Source organism: Pseudophryne corroboree, chromosome 2 (assembly GCF_028390025.1).
Source record: "Pseudophryne corroboree isolate aPseCor3 chromosome 2, aPseCor3.hap2, whole genome shotgun sequence".
Lineage (NCBI taxonomy): Eukaryota > Metazoa > Chordata > Amphibia > Anura > Myobatrachidae > Pseudophryne > Pseudophryne corroboree.
The window spans coordinates 640,819,221-640,839,924 of record NC_086445.1 but is presented as its reverse complement, the minus strand read 5'-3'; the positions used below and the strand labels follow the sequence as shown (position 1 = coordinate 640,839,924).

General features: G+C 43.0%; 1 protein-coding gene and 1 pseudogene across 2 annotated transcripts in view; one reads left to right on the top strand and one right to left on the bottom strand.

The window, feature by feature from the left end:
* CACNA1S (calcium voltage-gated channel subunit alpha1 S) overlaps positions 1-19,322 on the top strand; it is a 515,698-nt gene extending 496,376 nt beyond the window's left edge. For both annotated transcript variants that reach the window (XM_063954963.1, XM_063954964.1), the window contains 3 exons: positions 10,681-10,883; positions 11,025-11,151; positions 19,111-19,322. In XM_063954963.1, coding sequence (XP_063811033.1) covers positions 10,681-10,883; positions 11,025-11,136 — 315 coding nt within the window. In that variant the 3' untranslated portion in view covers positions 11,137-11,151; positions 19,111-19,322. The remainder of the gene's footprint in view (positions 1-10,680; positions 10,884-11,024; positions 11,152-19,110) is intronic.
* LOC135052125 (5S ribosomal RNA) lies at positions 5,475-5,593 on the bottom strand (annotated as a pseudogene).
* Positions 19,323-20,704: the final 1,382 nt, after the last annotated feature.

Here is a 20,704-nt window from a genome sequence, read left to right as displayed (position 1 = left end):
TGACCCCAGGGAAATACACTACCAACTCTACACCCCAGCCCCCTAGACACAGTACCCCGCCAACCCAGGGATATACACTATTTACCCAGCCACCTGGCATTAACTCTCTACCCTACGCCCCAACCCCCTAGATAAAGTGCCCTCAACCCAGTGACATACACTATCTACCCTACCACCCCCCAGCATACACTCCCTCCTACCCTCTAGATACAGTACCCCCCCCCCCTCCCAACCCAGGGACATATAACTTGTACCCTGGTCCAAGGGACATACCTCCATGGCCCCAAGGACATACATTGCCTACCCTACCCCCCAATCCAGGCACATAACCTATCTATCCTACTTCCCAAGACCCATAGACATACACTCCCCACCTTACCCCTGGCCCCCTAGACATACAGTACCCACCCAGGCCAGAGACATATATTACCCAACCTTATGTCCATCCCCCCCCCAGCCCCAGGGACATACACTATTTATCCTACATGGCCCCATAGACCTAAACTACCAGCTGGCCCCAGAAACATACAGTCCCCATCCTACCCCCAGCCCCCAGACACTACCCACCCAACCCAGGTTATATTCACTGGTATTTTTGCCAGCCCAGACACTGCAGTGATCACAATAAATTACAGCTCCTGACAGCTCTTGTGCTGGGAGCTAAACTACCGAACACACATCACTCTTAGGGGGTGGGGTCAAGCATGTCAGCAAATACTGCAGAATGACCGGTCTTCTGTGGGGGATTTGGGCAGTTTTATTTTTTCCCAGCGAGGGCCAATTTGATGTATTTTTTCCTGTGGGGGCTAATATTTTGTTTGTTTTTCTGTGGGGCTAAAGTGTGTGTTTTTCTTTATGTTGGGGGCCAACATGTTTGGGGGGGGGGGGGGTTCTGTGGAGGCCAATGTATTTTTTTCTATAAAGACTAATTGTTAGGAGTTTCCGCAGCAGCTCACAGGTACGGCAGGTCCTAGTCATTCTTAGGCAACCAGAACAACATGACACACTGGCCGCAATGGCCCAGACAATTATTAGGAAACCAGGGCTCTCTGCAGATGCTTCCTTTGTTTGTGCATCTACTCAGCTGCAGCGTAAGTAATTGCAAGAGGCCTGTCTCTACATGCAGCTACTCAGCTGCAGTGTAATTAATTAAGAGAGGCCTGTCTGTGTACGTGCAGTTACTCTACTGCACTGAAATGTATTGCTAGGGGGTCAGTCTCTGTTCTGGGGTTCTGATTGGTTCTCTGACCAGTTAAAGTAGTCATGGCTTTAGTGCATTGACAGCTATAGTCTCTGTAATGCAAGAAGTCACCTACCGTGCTGCAACTTTCTAGGAGTTATTCTGCTAGTTCCTCCTGTCTGCCATTTTTGTCTTGCAAGTTGTCCTTGATTTTTGGATTCACTGCCTGCACCCTAACTTTGCCAGTCCTGCATCTGTCTGAATTCTACCTTTTGTTTCTGGACCGAGGATTCACAGTCAGCCTTACTCCACACCCAGCTTTCAGTCAATACCAGTTTTTTTTTGTGTATTATACTATTATCTCTGTTTCCACCTTGGCCTATTCCTTTTGCACACCTAGTTTCCACATTGATTTAGGAACGGCAGCTGTTGTAGGTGAAGTCCGTAAAAGTCAGTTCAGGAGTCAAGTGGTTAACTAGGTTTATCCTGTGGGTGCAATTGTGTTTTTTCCCAGTGGGGGCTAATGTGTTTGTTTTATTTGAATGTTGGGGTCAATGTGTGTGTATTTTTTCCTGTGGGGCCCATCGTATTTATTTTTTCTTGTGCAGTGTTTACAATTAGTGTTGCTTTCATAAATTTCCATGGCTGGTGTTCCATCCCAATCCACCCGTGCTAGGTGTACTTCAATTTGTGCAGTTGGGATGGCTTTTGTGGTGTTTAGTAGTCCACAACTGTGTTCAGTAGTCCAAAACTAGAGACTCCTTCACTAGCGCTGTCATATACAGCTCTGTCCTCATTAACTCATCACATAAGTGGTAGCCAAAAGATAGTATTAATACAAGAGCACTCAAGTGACAAAGTAACGTGGAGCATGCATAGGGATTAAAAACAAATACAATCACCATAAAATCCGAGGTATTTTTATTGCAGTAACCTCACAAGTATCAGAGGTGGATCTAAAACAGAAAAAAACCATTTCCCACAGTGGACTTTGCAGTGCACTGGTTCATATTGGTATAAAGAAAAAGTAATGCAGAAATCCTTTAAAACTGTGACAGTTTAATTTACATAATGCACTTACAATACACAAACGTAACAGCATGATTGACAATTCCACTAGCATACTGCTTGGCTAGAAGATCCTTCCTGGTAATCTCCAGATGTAGCATAAACGAGACTCTGGACCAGAGATCCAGATCAGAGGTCCAACCAGGTCCTACTTCAGCGTTGCCAGCAGATCCAAACGGGGAACACTTAACGCGTTTCGGGCATTCCTGTCCTTCATCAGAAGTGTCCAAAACGTCTTCAGAGTGTCCTTAAATACCCTACACCAATTAAACGTATCACCTGTACAGCCGCCGCTAATCGACATTCAATGTCCAATGCGCATGCGCCGAAAAGCTGGAACCGAAAGTCGTGCATTCCATCTTGCGTTCCATCTCCCGGATATGCACTCGGAGAGCGGGAAGTTTACTAGAAGTCCCTGCTTTGCGTTATACATGCGTCTCAACAACCAGGAAGTGTCCATTGATCATATGTCCATAGTGTTAAAAACGCGTAAAACTCCATGGCCCTCATTCCGAGTTGTTCGCTCGGTATTTTTCATCGCATCGCAGTGAAAATCCGCTTAGTACGCATGCGCAATGTTCGCACTGCGACTGCGCCAAGTAACTTTACTATGAAGAAAGTATTTTTACTCACGGCTTTTTCTTCGCTCCGGCGATCGTAATGTGATTGACAGGAAATGGGTGTTACTGGGCGGAAACACGGCGTTTCAGGGGCGTGTGGCTGAAAACGCTACCGTTTCCGGAAAAAACGCAGGAGTGGCCGGAGAAACGGTGGGAGTGCCTGGGCGAACGCTGGGTGTGTTTGTGACGTCAACCAGGAACGACAAGCACTGAAATGATCGCACAGGCAGAGTAAGTCTGGAGCTACTCTGAAACTGCTAAGTAGTTAGTAATCGCATTATTGCGAATACATCGGTCGCAATTTTAAGAAGCTAAGATTCACTCCCAGTAGGCGGCGGCTTAGCGTGTGTAACTCTGCTAAATTCGCCTTGCGACCGATCAAATCGGAATGAGGGCCCATATTTGAATCCAGTTAAAATACAAAAATACATTAAAAAGTTTTAAAAACAATGAATATAATAAAAATGAATAAACAAATAACTTTAGTGACAAAAAGTGCTCATGTGCAAAGAAAGTTCTGCAGAACCGTCTCTCTCAAACTAGAAAACATTTAAATTCAAAATCCGGGTTTAATCCCTTGGGAACAAGGGTCCCTAAATGATGGATCCACTTCATTTCCATTTGTGAGAGTTTTTTCTCAATATCACGATTTTTCCAAGTATACCTATAAAGTTCTTAATAAAACATCCTTTAGAAGCATGTATTTTTTTAAATGAGAAGACACAGTGTGTTTCTAATCCTTTGCGTATATTGTAAACATGCTCAGCTAGTCTAACGTTAAGTCATCTTGTGGTTTTGCCCACATAAAATAACCCACAAGTGCATTCAAGAATGTAGATAACATTCTTTGAATGACACGTTATAAATTCTCTAATTTGATGGTTCTGTCCAGCAACAATAAACTCTGTCACCTTTCTTTGTTTATCACTTGATGCTTTACACATAACACAAGACCCACACTTATGAAATCCTTGAGTTCAAATGCTTTGTCTTGTTTCAACATCCACACTGCTTTTTAGAAGATTATTCTTAAGTGATGGGGCTTTCCGATAAATAAAACATGGTGTATCAGGTATATGGTTGCCTAAAATGTCATCCTGTTTCAAAATATTCCAGTTTCTTTTAAAAACTTTCTCTACTTCTTTAAAACAATTATTATATTGTGATATAAAAGCCCACTGAGTTTTATTATTTCCTTGTTTATCTTGCACTTTATCAGTTAAAAGAGATTGTCTATCCATACTATCACTTTTTAATTTTGCCCTATTCAAAATGTCTTTATGATAACCCCTATTTTTAAAACGTTCAGAAAGATCATTGAGTTGTTTTTCACATACAGCATCCTCATTACAGTTTCTTTTATCACGGATAAACTGTCCATAGGGTATACCATCTAACCAATTGGAATGATGTTGGCTACTTCTCTCAATAAAATTATTGGAGTCAGTAGGATATCTAAAAGTCATAGTATTCAGACAACCATCTTTAATGTATATACTCAAATCTAAAAAATTAACAACTTCTTTACTAAACTTAAAAACAAGTCTGATAGCCATATCGTTGGAATTTAACGTCTCACAAAACTTGACGATTGTTGTTTCATCCCCATTCCAAACAAAGAAATATTGTCTATAAAACAATGCCATGTCACAAGGCTCGCCCCCAGTTCATTATTATTCCAAAACCGGTGATCCTCCCAGTAGGGGTTGATCACGGTATGGATAGATCTAGATATTGATCATTACTAAAGATGGAAAATCTATTTTACAAATTCACTGGTGCAGAGGTTCTCTGCTGATTTTGTTATCATTGAAGAAAAACTATTGAGTAAAATCAACAGAAGTACAAAGGAACTTAGAGATAAGTAGCGTAAGAAATTCTTTAGGGATACCAATACAGTTTTACTTGCTGAGAATTTGTCCAGAAATTATGTCAAGTTTTGTGAGACATTAAATTCCAAAGATATGGCAATCAGACTTGTTTTTAATTTTATTTTCACTAGGGGTATACCGCACAGGTTGAATTAAATAGTAACCAATTAAATTATAAATACCAAAATAGAATAATAGAAATGAAGAAAAACAATGTTTTCTATTCCATATTGACTTTGGTGGTGCACCCTGAGTCAGTGTTGAACTGTATCGACAAAGAGGGACAAAAGAAGACTCTTTTGTGGGTGCACTCTTTTTTGTTGAAAGAATATTTCTAATAATATTAGAAGAATAGACAAGAATATTAAAATTAATTGAGTTTTATTAGTTTCACAGTAAAAAATAGGTAGTTTAGTATATCAGTAGTAACAACAATAATAAGCATTAATAATAAATATATGCTGTCTAGGACTGGTCTGGGTAATAATAAGAATTGGCCTCAATAGGGGAATACAATATATTCACGGGTTTGTCTCAACCGTATGCCTGTACATAAATGTACATAATCGACTGTCAAGAATAGCCTGTATGCCTGAACATCAACTGTGAGTGTATGGTTATTAAAGCAAAATATCGTTGACCGCCACTTAAACAGAATAAGGAGCAGAGTGAAAATCAGATAAAGAAGTGAATCTGCTGTCAGTGTTAGGCACTAAGCAAATAGATCATGAAAGTACTCTACTATACTGGGTCTTCCTCAGGAGTCTCCCACCCGAGTACTGACTCAGCCCGACACTGATTAGCTTCCAAGATCAGATAGATTCGGGAGTTTCCAGTGTGGTATGGTAGTAGAATGAGGGTGAATGATCCTCGCTATTCTGGGGTCACTGATGAGAGTTCACGGACTGCAAAAGGAGAGTGCAAGTGATGACAGTAAAATAATGAAAGGAGATAGATCATGGAAAAAGGTCGACATGAGTTTTTTAAGTTTTTTGGTGTCGTTTTCTTCGTAGAGTGACCAATTAGTGCACCGCGTCCCCTTGCATGCTTCGGGCATGGTGCCTTCGCTCCGTATGTATGATATATTGTGTTACTCTGCATAATAACTTCAACCAGTAGAGAACCACGGTATCCGGACTCCAGGTCGACATGAGTTTTTCACAATTTTTTTTCTTTTTTGGAACTATTTCATACGATCCACGTGGACTACGATTGGAATGGTAATCTGTGCCGAGCGAAGCGAAGGCACCATGCCCGAAGCATGGCGAGCGAAGCGAGCCATGCGAGGGGACGCGGTGCACTAATTGGGGTTCCCGGTCACTCTACGAAGAAAACGACACCAAATTTTTAAAAAAAAACTCATGTCGACCTTTTTCCATGTCGACCTTGTTCCTGTCGACCTTTTGTCCATGTCGACCTAAGGTGTGTCGACCAATTGGCGTCGACCTAAGGTGTGTCGACCTTTTTTTGTCGACCTGGAGTCCCAGACCCGAGAACCAACACTGGGGCCGATTTTACTGTTCCAGGATCCGCCCACTTCTCATTTATATTTCTATCTTCCTTACTGTCTTACTATGTTTTCTGGACTCTCACCAGTGATTCAGAGCTATTACACCGATGTCTAACATTGGCAGCAGATCCACCTAATCTATCTCCTTTCATTATTTTACTGTCATCACTTGCACTCTCCTTTTGCAGTCCGTGAACTCTCATCAGTGACCCCAGAATAGCGAGGATCATTCACCCTCATTCTACTACCATAACACATTGGAAACTCCCGAATCCATCTGATCTTGGAAGCTAATCAGTGTCGGGCTGAGTCAGTATTCAGGTGGGAGACTCCTGAGGAAGACCCAGTATAGTAGAGTACTTTCATGATCTATTTGCTTAGTGCCTAACACTGACAGCAGATTCACTTCTTTATCTGATTTCACTCTGCTCCTTATTCTGTTTAAGTGGCGGTCAACGATATTTTGCTTTAATAAGCATATGCTCACAATTGATGTTCATGCACACAGGCTATTCTTGACAGTCGATTATGTACATTTATGTACAGGCATATGGTTGAGACAAACCTGTGAATATATTGTATTCCCCTATTGAGGCCAATTCTTATTATTACCCAGACCAGTCCTAGACAGCATATATTTATTATTAATGCTTATTATTGTTGCTACTACTGATAGACTAAACTACCTATTTTTTACTGTGAAATTAATAAAACTCAATTAATTTTAATATTCTTGTCTATTCTTCTAATATTATAAGAAATATTTTTTCAACAAAAAAGAGTGCACCCACAAAAGAGTCTTCTTTTCTCCCTCTTTGTTTTTAATTTTAGTAAAGAAGTTGTTAATTTTTTAGATTTGAGTATATACATCAAAGATGGTTGTCTGAATGCTATGACTTTTAGAAAGCCTACTAACTCCAATAATTTTATTGAGAGAAGTAGCCAACATCATTCCAATTGGTTAGATGGTATACCCTATGGACAGTTTATCCGTGTTAAAAGAAACTGTAATGAGGATGCTGTATGTGAAAAACAACTCAATGATCTTTCTGAACGTTTTAAAAATAGGGGTTATCATAAAGACATTTTAAATAGGGAAAAATGAAGAAGTGATAGTGTGGATAGACAATCTCTTTTAACTGATAAAGTGCAAGATAAACAAGGAAGTAAAACTCAGTGGGCTTTTATATCACAATATAATAATTGTTTTAAAGAAGTAGAGAAAGTTTTTAAAAGGAACTGGAATATATTGAAACAGGATGAAATTTTAGGCAACCATATACCTGATACACCATGTTTTATTTATCGGAAAGCCCCATCGCTTAAGAATCATCTTGTAAAAAGCAGTGTGGATGTTGAAACAAGACAAAGCATTCAAACTAAAGGCTTTCATAAGTGTGGGTCTTGTGTTATGTGTAAAGCATCAAGTGATAAACAAAGAAAGGTGACGGAGTTTATTGTTGCTGGACAGAACCATCAAATTAGAGAATTTATAACGTGTCATTCAAAGAATGTCATCAACATTCTTGAATGCACTTGTGGGTTATTTTATGTGGGGAAAACCACAAGATGACTTAAAGTTAGACTAGCTGAGCATGTTTACAATATACGCAAAGGATTAGAAACACACTGTGTCTTCTCATTTAAAAAAAATACATGCTTCTAAAGAATGTTTTATTAAGAACTTTATAGGTATACAACAAGTTCTACCCACTTGGAAAAATCGTGATATTGAGAAAAAACTCTCACAAATGGAAATGAAGTGGATCCATCGTTTAGGAACCCTTGTTCCCAAGGGACTAAATGCGGATTTTGAACTTAAATGTTTTCTAGTTTGAGAGAGACGGTTCTGCAGCATTTTCTTTGCACATGAGCACTTTTTGTCACTAAAGTTATTTGTTTATGAATTTTTATTATGTTCATTGTTTTTAACAATTTTTTTATGTATTTTTGTATTTTAACTGGATTCGAATATGGACTTTTACCCGTTATTAACTCTATGGACATATGACCAATGGACACTTCCTAGTTGTTAAGACGCATGTGGAACACAAAGCAGGGACTTCTAGTAAACTTCCCGCTCTCCGAGTGCATATCCGGGAGATGGAACGCAAGATGGAACGCACGACTTCTGGTTCCGGCTTTACGGAGCATGCGCATTGGACATTGAATGCCGATTAGCGGCGGTTGTACATATGTCTAATTGGTGTAGGGTATTTGAGGACACTTTGGGGACGTTACAGACACTTCTGATGAAGAACAGGAATGTCCAAAATGCGTTAAGTGTTCCCCGTTTGGACCTGCTAGCAACGCTGAAGTCGGACCTGGTTGGACCTCTGATCTGGATCTCTGGTCCAGAGTCTCGTTTATCCTACATATGGAGATTACCAGGAAGGATCTTCTAGCCAAGCAGTATGCCAGTGGAATTGTCAATCATGTTATCTGTTACGTCTGTGTATTGTAAGTGCCTTATGTAAATTAAACTGTCACAGTTTTAAAGGCTTTCTGCACTACTTTTTCTTTATACCCATATGAACCAGTGCACTGCAAAGTCCACTGTGGAAAGTGGGTTTTTTCTGTTTTAGATCCACCTCTGATAATTAAGAGGAATTGAGGTTACTGCAATAAAAATACCTCTGATTTTATGGTGATTATATTTGTTTTTAATCCCTATGCAGTATGCATGTTCCACATTACTTTGTCACTTGAGCACTCTTGTATTAATACTATATTTTGGCTACATATTATTTGTCTGAGTGTCTTTTGGATGTACATTTCTGTATTTTATATATCAGCTGCACTTGTGTCTTAATTGCGCACTTTCCCAGCGGAAACCACTTGAATACTAATCACATAAGTGAGCAAGTCACTGCCCATCACAAGATAGCACCCTTGTATCATGCAGTCATCTGTGATGCAGTGTAGATTCTGATCCTCTGGTTGGGTGCAGGATGATGTACCTCAGCCCACTTCAGAATAGGGCACTTATGGATGAACAGAGGATAGAGGATGATAGCAAAAAAATTACAGCTAGTAAAGCAAATATTAAAATCAGTAGATAAATAAAATGTTCATTGAAAAGAATATGTCTTAACTGGACATGGCTATTTATTGTTAAAACATTTAAATTTACCGAGATCCAAACTGAAACCATCTCCCAGGCCATTTCCCTTAAGGAGATCCAGCTGACAATCTCAAAATTAAAATGACATAAGTGCCCAGGTCCTGATGACCTGGCAAATGAGTATTATAAAATCTTAGCTCTTTCCCGTACTTTAACAAGGCACATATAGTTCTCATAACTAAGCCGGATAGGAATCCGCAGCTGGTAGATTCGCATTGCCCTGTTAGACTGATATATACGGATACTAAAATACCCGCAAAGATTATGGCAGACATTTATCTCTAGATCAATTGGTTAAAGCCCATGTTCGCACCTGCAAACTGTTACCTTCTACTTTGTACACAGAGATTTTGTTGCATGTTTTGCATAGAACTTACTTATCACCTCATGGGGGCTTTGTCATTGGTCAAAGGACTAAGCATAAGTTTTATAAATGCACTGAATCATTGGCTGATTTATACCATTGTCCCTTGATTCTGAGTTTCTGGCTGCAGATTAAAGTTTATGCAGATGTTTCCTTGTTTAACTTTGTGCCACTCACACTTGACTGGGCTGTCTTTGGGATTATTCCTTCTCATACCCATATTACCCCTGGGGTAGGCAATTATTGATGGCTATTGGTGCGGCAGCACGCAAGGCTTTAATCCAGATGTGGGGTCACCCTTCTACACCTGCTTTGTCGCTATTTAAGGCCAAACATTTTCATCTCTTTAGAATGGATTGGGCAGAGGTGGTTCTTGCTAAAGAATCTAAGACAGAAAAGTTTTTCGACGTGAGAGTTACACAGACATCAAATCACCAGAAATAAATGATCAAGCACATAAAAGTTTATGCTATTCCGCCTGATATTTAACGCATAAGATAGCAAAAGATCTATTTTTATTTTGTAGCTTTTAATACCTGCACTGGGGAAGCTTCTCTGAAGGGCGTGTGTGGGAGGGCCGGGACGAGAGGCAAAACTCTTTTCCTTTCATTATTATTAATTAATTAATTAATTAATTTATTTATTTATTTATCTCTTACTTTATTTTACTTTTATAGTGCATTTCTAGGACTCCTCCGGAGATTTTCAATCTTGTTTTTATTTTATTATTGTACATGAATAGTTCCAGCTATGACGCTTTGTTATGTTTGTGAATGTCATTGCCATTGTCCATTCTGCTATGTTTTGACATTATTTACTATTATTGTTTGCTTTATGGCACATGTGCAGCTTCAATAAAAAACATAAATCTTAAAAAAAATAAAAATTCATAATAATAATAATAATTTACATTTTAAAAGCTTCTCTCATTCCTCCATTACAGAGAACAGGTGGACTGTTTGGGCAGGAAGATAGTTTTCACACGGAGCCAGTCAGCCCTATGCACACAACAATCACCAGCCAGCGACCCTTGCGCTTTTCTGAGGCTGGCAGTGAAGACCTAGATTCTCCTGTATTTCTGCCAGACCCCGTGTTCTTCCCTCCACCAAGGAGGAACCGCAACACAAACAATAGTACAATCTCAAGGTACTGTATGTGTTAGCTGATTATTGTACAATGTAAGAAATATGTAATCACATTTGAATATTTAATGACAGGGTGTTAAGGAGGGTCTATTTACTTTGATGCATGTGTCTACATCTGTTAACATTGACTTTCATTTCAAAGGGTATTAGGACAGAGACTCACTACTCCAGACGCACATACACCGCAGCAAACAGAAGTCCAGTGGGATGCTAATAGTGTCACCAGCCAGGAAGCAAGGTCTTGGAAGTTATGAGAACAACAGTTAAACGTAAGATCATACAAAACACAACATTTAATGGTACAGTACTGTGCATTAAACTGACTAACTCATTGAATCATCTGCCATCTGTCAACACAACATGTGGAAAGAATGTGAGATTCTGCATTGTAGAAAAGCACAATACCACCTGAGGACCAACTTCAATAAGTTATTATTGTGCAAAAAATGGGGTACTGCTATCTGTGTGAAGCTATTCTATCTGCACTACAGAAATTCTGAGAACCGCAAGTTGAAAATTACAGTCATACTGGAGTCGGCTAATAAGTCAGATAGATTGCGGAAGAAGAGACAGTTGGAAGCAGTCCCTTTAATAAATCTGTACCTATTTACTTTTCCATGTACATTTTTATAACTCCATGTACAGAACCGAGGCGTAGCTACACCTTTGGGGGCCCCATAGCAAATTTCCACAGGCCCCCGAGTGCACCCCTCCCCCGCCATACTACTCACAGTTCTAGAATGTGAAATATGGAGTTTAAAGTGCTGAGTGCGTAACACGCAACTAATTAAAGTGAATATCCAAACAGAAGGATCCCTCTCACCGGGATCAGTACGAAATCGCGCTGGACGGGATCCCGGCGGTCGGAATCCCAACACCGGAATCCCAACCAGCACAATCCCGACAGGGGTGGCGAGTGGAATGCTGCGCTCGCCACGCTGTGGGCACGGTGCCTCGCTACGCTCGGCACACTATTTTATTCTCCCTCTATGGGTGTCGTGGACACCCACGGAGGGAGAATATGTCGGGATTGTGCCAGTCGGAATTCCGGTGTCGGTATTCCGACTTGACTGCATCACCTTCATCAAAACATATGCATAGAAAAAAAGTATGGAAATCACTTAGACAGCTCTAAATATGTAAAAAGCATGTCACCAATCCTTTTTTGATGGCTGGATTCCCTTGTTTTCCCAAATTCTCTTAAACTGCTCAAATTAATGGGCTCAGAAGGAATCAGGAGAGAAAGGTGTACATAGTGACGTATAGTTTTTTTTAATATAATGAACACATACACCTAATTACTAAAGCATAAAATAGGCAATAACCATTGTAAATGCAACACGAAATAGGCTACGTATAACAATAATAAATGCAATTAAGCACAAATCGCAATGGGGGATCCGTGAATGGCTGAAAGACAATAATTACTGGCTGGCGTGTAGACAGATGGTGTAAGTTCACTAACTGAAACCTTGAAAAAGAACCCAGCGGCAGGTCACGCTGATTGACGGGCGACGCCGCGCCTCCACCCAGCATCAGTGACTGTGAGGAGAGATGGAGCAGCCTGGACACCAGATGTGCCTGTAGCACACTGCTAAAAATTAAAAGCAGTTGGCAGCACAAATAAGTGCAGGGAGAGGGCAGGGCCCCGGAGGCGGGCAGGGCCCCGGAAGCGGGCAGGGCCCCATAGCAACCGCACTCCCTGCACGGGTTGGGTATGGCTGACCGGCGTTTGGGATCCTGTCGGTCACCATACCAGCGCTGGGATCCTGGAGTTTAGAATGCCGGCGGAGGGGTGGGAAGGCGGCGGGCGCAATGAAGACCCTTGCAGACTTGCCACAGAGTCTATTCCCACTATATGGGTGTTGTGGACACCCACGAGTGGTAATAGTCCCTGTTAATCGGCATGCCGACTGTCAGGATATCGAGGGGGGCTGGGTGTAGGCTGGTACAGAAACTACCCCACATACTGTAAGTACAAAACCAGATGAATGTTATGTATTTTCATCAGTGAGCATATCTCTCAAATAAACTGCAGACTGCTGGGACTCCTTTTAAAAAGGAGGCCTTTCCTGCTTCAAATAATTGCAAACTGTGGAGAAAGTGCAACAAAATATATATTTCTCTGACGTCCTAGTGGATGCTGGGGACTCCGTAAGGACCATGGGGAATAGCGGCTCCGCAGGAGACTGGGCACAAAAGTAAAGCTTTAGAACTACCTGGTGTGCACTGGCTCCTCCCCCTATGACCCTCCTCCAAGCCTCAGTTAGATTTTTGTGCCCGAACGAGAAGGGTGCACACTAGGTGGCTCTCCTGAGCTGCTTAGTGAAAAGTTTAGTTTTAGGTTTTTTATGTTCAGTGAGACCTGCTGGCAACAGGCTCACTGCATCGAGGGACTAAGGGGAGAAGAAGCGAACTCACCTGCGTGCAGAGTGGATTGGGCTTCTTAGGCTACTGGACATTAGCTCCAGAGGGACCGATCACAGGCCCAGCCATGGATAGGTCCCAGAGCCGCGCCGCCGGCCCCCTTACAGAGCCAGAAGACAGAAGAGGTCCGGAAAATCGGCGGCAGAAGACGTCCTGTCTTCAACAAGGTAGCGCACAGCACTGCAGCTGTGCGCCATTGCTCTCAGCACACTTCACACTCCGGTCACTGAGGGTGCAGGGCGCTGGGGGGGGGGGCGCCCTGAGACGCAATAAAAACACCTTGGATGGCAAAAAATGCATCACATATAGCTCCTGGGCTATATGGATGAATTTAACCCCTGCCAGAATACACAGAAAAACGGGAGATAAGGCCGCCGAGAAGGGGGCGGAGCCTATCTCCTCAGCACACTGGCGCCATTTTCCCTCACAGCTCCGTTGGAGGGAAGCTCCCTGGCTCTCCCCTGCAGTCACTACACTACAGAAAGGGTTAAAAAAGAGAGGGGGGCACTAATTACGCGCAGTATTAAAAATACAGCAGCTATAAGGGGAAAAACACTTATATAAGGTTATCCCTGTATATATATAGCGCTCTGGTGTGTGCTGGCAAACTCTCCCTCTGTCTCCCCAAAGGGCTAGTGGGGTCCTGTCCTCTATCAGAGCATTCCATGTGTGTGTGCTGTGTGTCGGTACGTTTGTGTCGACATGTATGAGGAGAAAAATGTTGTGGAGACGGAGCAGATTGCCTGTAATAGTGATGTCACCCCCTAGGGGGTCGACACCTGAGTGGATGAACTGTTGGAAGGAATTACGTGACAGTGTCAGCTCTGTATAAAAAACAGTGGTTGACATGAGACAGCCGGCTACTCAGCTTGTGCCTGTCCAGACGTCTCATAGGCCGTCAGGGGCTCTAAAGCGCCCGTCACCTCAGATGGCAGATATAGACGCCGACACGGATACTGACTCCAGTGTCGACGGTGAAGAGACAAATGTGACTTCCAGTAGGGCAATGAAAAATGTTTTACACATTTCTGATAATACGAGTACCACCAAAAAGGGGTATTATGTTCGGTGAGGAAAAACTACCTGTAGTTTTCCTAAATCTGAGAAATGAAATGAGGTGTGTGATGATGCGTGGGTTTCCCCCGATAACAACTGATAATTTCTAAAATGTTATTGGCATTATATCCTTTCCCGCCAGAGGTTAGGGTGCGTTGGGAAACACCCCCTAGGGTGGATAAAGCGCTCACACGCTTGTAAGAACAAGGGCTCTACCCTCTCCTGAGATGGCCGCCCTTAAGGATCCTGCTGATAGAAAGCAGGAGGGTATCCTAAAATGTATTTACACACATACTGGTGTTATACTGCGACCAGCAATCGCCTCAGCCTGGATGTGCAGTGCTGGGTTGGCGTGGTCGGATTCCCTGACTGAAAATATTGATACCCTAGATAGGGACAGTATATTATTGCCTATAGAGCATTTAAAAGATGCATTTCTATATATGCGTGATGCACAGCGGAATATTTGCCGACTGGCATCAAGTCTAAGTGCGTTGTCCATTTCTGCCAGTAGAGGGTTATGGACACGACAGTGGTCAGGTGATGCGGATTCCAAACGGCATTTGGAAGTATTGCCTTATTAAGGGGAGGAGTTATTTGGGGTCGGTCTTTCAGACCTGGTGGCCACGGCAACAGCTGGGAAATCCACGTTTGTACCTCAGGTCGCCTCTCAACATAAGAAGACGCCGTATTATCAGGCGCAGCCCTTTCGTGGGCAAGCGGGCAAAAGGTTCCTCATTTCTGCCCCGTGACAGAGGGAGAGGAAAAAGGCTGCAGAAATCAGCCAGTTCCCAGGAACAGAAGCCCTCTCCCGCCTCTGCCAAGCCCTCAGTATGACGCTGGGGCTTTACAAGCAGAATCAGGCACGATGGGGGCCCGTCTCAATGAATTTCAGCGCGCAGTGGGCTCACTCTCAATTAGACCCTGGATCCTTCAGGTGATATCTCAGGGGTACAAATTAGAATTCGAGACGTCTCCCCCTCGCCGTTTCCTAAAGTCGGCTTTACCGATGTCTCCCTCTGACAGTGAGGCAGTTTTGGAAGCCATTCACAAGCTGTATTCCCAGCAGGTGATAATCAAGGTACCCCTCCTGCAACAGGGAACGGGGTATTATTCCACACTGTTGTGGTACCGAAGCCGGACGGCTCGGTGAGACCGATTCTAAATCTAAAATCTTGAACACTTACATACGGAGGTTCAAATTCAAGATTGAGTCACTCAGAGCAGTGATTGCGAACCTGGAAGAAGGGGACTACATGATGTCTCGGGACATCAAGGATGCTTACCTTCATGTCCCAATTTACCCTTCTCACCAAGGGTACCTCAGGTTTGTGGTACAGAACTGTCACTATCAGTTTCAGACGCTGCCGTATGGATGGTCCACGGCACCCCGGGTCTTTACCAAGGTAATGGCCGAAATGATGATACTCTTTCGAAGGAAGGGAATTTTAGTTATCCCTTACTTGGACGATTCCCTGATAAGGGTAAGATCCAAGGAACAGTTGGAGGTCGGTGTAGCACTATCTCAGGTAGTGTTGCGGCAGCACGATTGGATTCTCAATATTCCAAAATCGCAGCTGATTCCGACGACTCATCTTCTGTTCCTAGGGATGATCCTGGACACAGTCCAGAAAAAGGTGTTTCTCCCGGAGGAGAAAGTCAGGGAGTTATCCGAGCTAGTCGGGAACCTCCTATAACCGAGCCAAGTCTCAGTACATCAATGAAAGGGTTCTGGGAAAAATGGTGGCTTCCTACGAAGCAATCCCATTCGGCAGATTCCACGCAAGAACTTTCCAGTGGGACCTGCTGGACAAATGGTCCAGGTCACATCTTCAGATGCATCAGCGGATAACCCTGTCACCAAGCACAAGGGTGTCTCTCCTGTGGTGGTTGCAGAGTGCTCATCTTCTAGAGGGCCGCGGATTCGACATTCAGGACTGGGTCCTGGTGACCACGGATGCCAGCCTGCGAGGCTGGGGAGCAGTCACACAGGGAAGGAATTTCCAGAGCTTATGGTCAAGCCTGGAGACATCACTTCACATAAATATCCTGAAGCTAAGGGCCATTTACAATGCTCTAAGCTCAGCAAGACCTCTGCTTCAAGGTCACCCGGAGTTGATCCATTCGGACAACATCACGGCAGTCACCCACGTAAACAGACAGGGTGACACAAGAAGCAGGAGGGCAAGGCAGAAGCTGCAAGGATTCTTCGCTGGGCGGAAAATCATGTGATAGCACTGTCAGCAGTATTCATTCCGGGAGTGGATAACTGGGAAGCAGACTTCCTCAGCAGACACGACCCCCACCCGGGAGAGTGGGGACTTCACCCAGAAGTCTTCCACATGTTTATAAAACTCAACAAGTATTGCGCCAGGTCAAGGGACCCTCAGGCAATAGCTGTAGACGCTCTGGTAACACAGTGGGTGTACCAGTCAGTGTATGTGTTCCCTCCTCTGCCTCTCATACCCAAGGTACTGAGAATTATAAGATGGAGAGGAGTAAGCACTATATTCGTGGCTCCGGATTGGCCAAGAAGGACTTGGTAACCGGAACTTCAAGAGATGCTCACGGAGGATCCGTGGCTTCTACCTCTAAGAAGGGACCTGCTCCAGCAAGGACCCTGTCTGTTCCAAGACTTACCGCGGCTGCGTTTGACGGCATGGCGGTTGAACGCCGGATCCTGAAGGAGAAAGGCATTCCGGATGAAGTCATTCCTTTCCTGATCAAAGCCAGGAAAGATATAACCGCAAAACATTATCACCGCATTTGGCGAAAATATGTTGCGTGGTGCGAGGCCAGTAAGGCCCCGACGGAGGAATTTTCAACTAGGTCGATTCCTACATTTCCTGCAAACAGGAGTGTATATGGGCCTGAAATGGGGGTCCATTAAGGTTCAAATTTCGGCCCTGTCAATTTTCTTCCAAAAAGAACTAGCTTCAGTCCCTGAAGTTCAGACGTTTGTGAAAGGGGTACTGTATATACAGCCTCCTTTTGTGCCTCCAGTGGCACCTTGGGATCTAAATGTAGTTTTTGGGTTCCAAAAGTCACATTGGTTTGAACCACTTAAATATGTGGAGTTAAAATATCTCACATGGAAAGTGGTCATGCTGTTGGCCCTGGCCTGGGCCAGGTGCGTGTCAGAATTGGCGGCTTTATCCTGTAAAAGCCCTCATCTGATTTTCCATTCGGACAGGGCGGAATTGAGGACTTGTCCTCAGTTTCTCCCTAAGGTGGTTTTCAGCGTTTCACCTGAATCAACCTATTGTGGTGCCTGCGGCTACTAGGGACTTGGAGGACTCCAAGTTGCTAGACGTTGTCAGGGCCCTGGAAATATAGGTTTCCAGGACGGCTGGAGTCAGAAAATCTGACTCGTTGTTTATTCTGTATGCACCCAACAAGCTGGGTGCTCCTGCTTCTAAGCAGACTATTGCTCGTTGGATTTGTAGTACAATTCAGCTTGCACATTCTGTGGCAGGCCTGCCACAGCCAAAATCTGTAAAAGCCCATTCCACAAGGAAGGTGGGCTCATCTTGGGCGGCTGCCCGAGGGGTCTCGGCTTTACAACTTTGCCGAGCAGCTACTTGGTCAGGAGCAAATACGTTTGTAAAATTCTACAAATTTGATACCCTGGCTGAGGAGGACCTGGAGTTCTCTCATTTGGTGCTGCAGAGTCATCCGCACTCTCCCGCCCGTTTGGGAGCTTTGGTATAATCCCAATGGTCCTTACGGAGTCCCCAGCATCCACTAGGACGTCAGAGAAAATAAGAATTTACTTACCGATAATTCTATTTCTCGTAGTCCGTAGTGGATGCTGGGCGCCCATCCCAAGTGCGAATTGTCTGCAATACTGGTACATAGTTATTGTTACCAAAAAATCGGGTTATTGCTGTAGTGAGCCATCGTTTCTAGAGGCTCCTCTGTTATCATGCTGTTAACTGGGTTTAGATCACAAGTTATATGGTGTGATTGGTGTGGCTGGTATGAGTCTTACCCGGGATTCAAAATCCTTCCTTATTGTGTACGCTCGTCCGGGCACAGTATCCTAACTGAGGCTTGGAGGAGGGTCATAGGGGGAGGAGCCAGTGCACACCAGGTAGTTCTAAAGCTTTACTTTTGTGCCCAGTCTCCTGCGGAGCCGCTATTCCCCATGGTCCTTACGGAGTCCCCAGCATCCACTACGGACTACGAGAAATAGAATTATCGGTAAGTAAATTCTTATTTTTTTTACTATTAGATGTGGAAATGACTCTGTAATACAGTTCATACAAGCCTGTTTATTATATTTTTCATAATACATGGGGAACATTCAAGTAGACCTGAAAATTATTTGGGCATGAGAAACGATATTTTTGCAAAATTTTTCTTTTTCGAGGGGGGGGGGGGGATTATTGATTTTTGGGGGAACAATTAGCTGCTGTTCTTTTGAACCCGTAAAAAATTCATTCATTTTTCAAAAATGGAAAGTCACAGACCTTTGTGTTTTCGCGCCTGCATTCGGGGGAAAAGTGTATGGTTATCGGGGATTTGGTTTCTCGCGCCTAGGGCAGGCAAAACAAGCTCCCTGATAAGTGCCGACTGTGGGGATAATTGAATAATCCCCAGGGGGGAAAGGGGTTTAATTAGCTGCAATAAATTACTGCAGCTAACTGGATATACCTTTAGAAGTTGTACGAGAATGTGTGGGTAGTGTGAATTGTGAATACTGACAAAAGTTGTCTTTTTTTTTTTGTTGTTGTTGTATTCAGGTGCTGAATAACCATTCCTTCAAGATGAAACAAGACACCTTACTAATGACTCTCTTATATGACTGAAACAGCACCGTTACTAACAAACTGATATATCTCTCAATTAAACATTTCACTGCAGTGGAGCTAGAGATCAGTCTAATCTTTATCAGTGAAGCAGTTAAAGTTGTGTTTTTAATACAATATTAACATAATAAATCATGTTTCACTTATTCTTTCTTGTGTTTGAGTCTCATGTTCTAACAGTATTTTTGGAATAGTGTGTATATTTTGCATTGGAAGTTTGCTCCTATATTACTTTCATTTACATATTACTCATTGAACACTGCAGTATTTCTATGTAAGTTTGATCTCTAGTGACTGACTTGGATTATTAATTGTATTGTAATGTTATTAGCAATGGCCCTCATTCCGAGTTGATCGGTCGCAAGGCGAATTTAGCAGAGTTACACACGCTAAGCCGCCGCCTACTGGGAGTGAATCTTAGCTTCTTAAAATTGCGAACGATGTATTCGCAATATTGCGATTACTAACTACTTAGCAGTTTCAGAGTAGCTCCAGACTTACTCTGCCTGTGCGATCAGTTCAGTGCTTGTCGTTCCTGGTTGACGTCACAAACACACCCAGCGTTCGCCCAGGCACTCCCACCGTTTCTCCGGCCACTCCTGCGTTTTTTCCGGAAACGGTAGCGTTTTCAGCCACACGCCCCTGAAACGCCGTGTTTCCGCCCACTAACACCCATTTCCTGTCAATCACATTACGATCGCCGGAGCGAAGAAAAAGCCGTGAGTAAAAATACTTTCTTCATAGTAAAGTTACTTGGCGCAGTCGCAGTGCGAACATTGCGCATGCGTACTAAGCGGATTTTCACTGCGATGCGATGAAAAATACCGAGCGAACAACTCGGAATGAGGGCCAATGTACCATATGCTGCACATTTTATTTTAACCACCATATCTGTTTTATGAAGCTTTCAAAAACATATACCCAGAGCAGAGCCTTATTGATCCCAGCATTAGTGCAGAACTGTACACTTTCAAATAAATTGTCATGACTCTTTACAATCAATAAAAGTTTAAATTGTAGACCTAAAGATAGTATGAAGCAACAAGATAGCCTTCTCATTGTTTATTTATAAGGAACCACAAAACTCTGCAGTGCCAGACAATGTTTCACCTGTACATAATCACTATATGACTAGATGCTTTTTACAAGGGGTTTGGGGAGAACACTATATTTTTCATGTGGTTTCAAATCTGAGATTTCTCATCATAACACATATAGTTACACATAGTTAAACTAATCTGTCTACATGTCACTGAATTGCCTGAAATACGAGCAGGGTTCAGAAAAGGAATCGGCACAAGAGTCATCATAGCGGATATAAGGTGAATGCTTGAAAAGACAAAAAGACAAAGACAAATGAATATCAAAAGACATCTACATATGCGTCATTGACTACAGTGTGGATTTTCACTGTGTCAATCATGAAAAGATCTGGAAAACATTAAGAAATATGGGCAGCCCAAAATATCTGATTATCCTCCTACAGAATCTCTACATAGATCAAGAAGCTTTAGTCCAACTAGTCTAG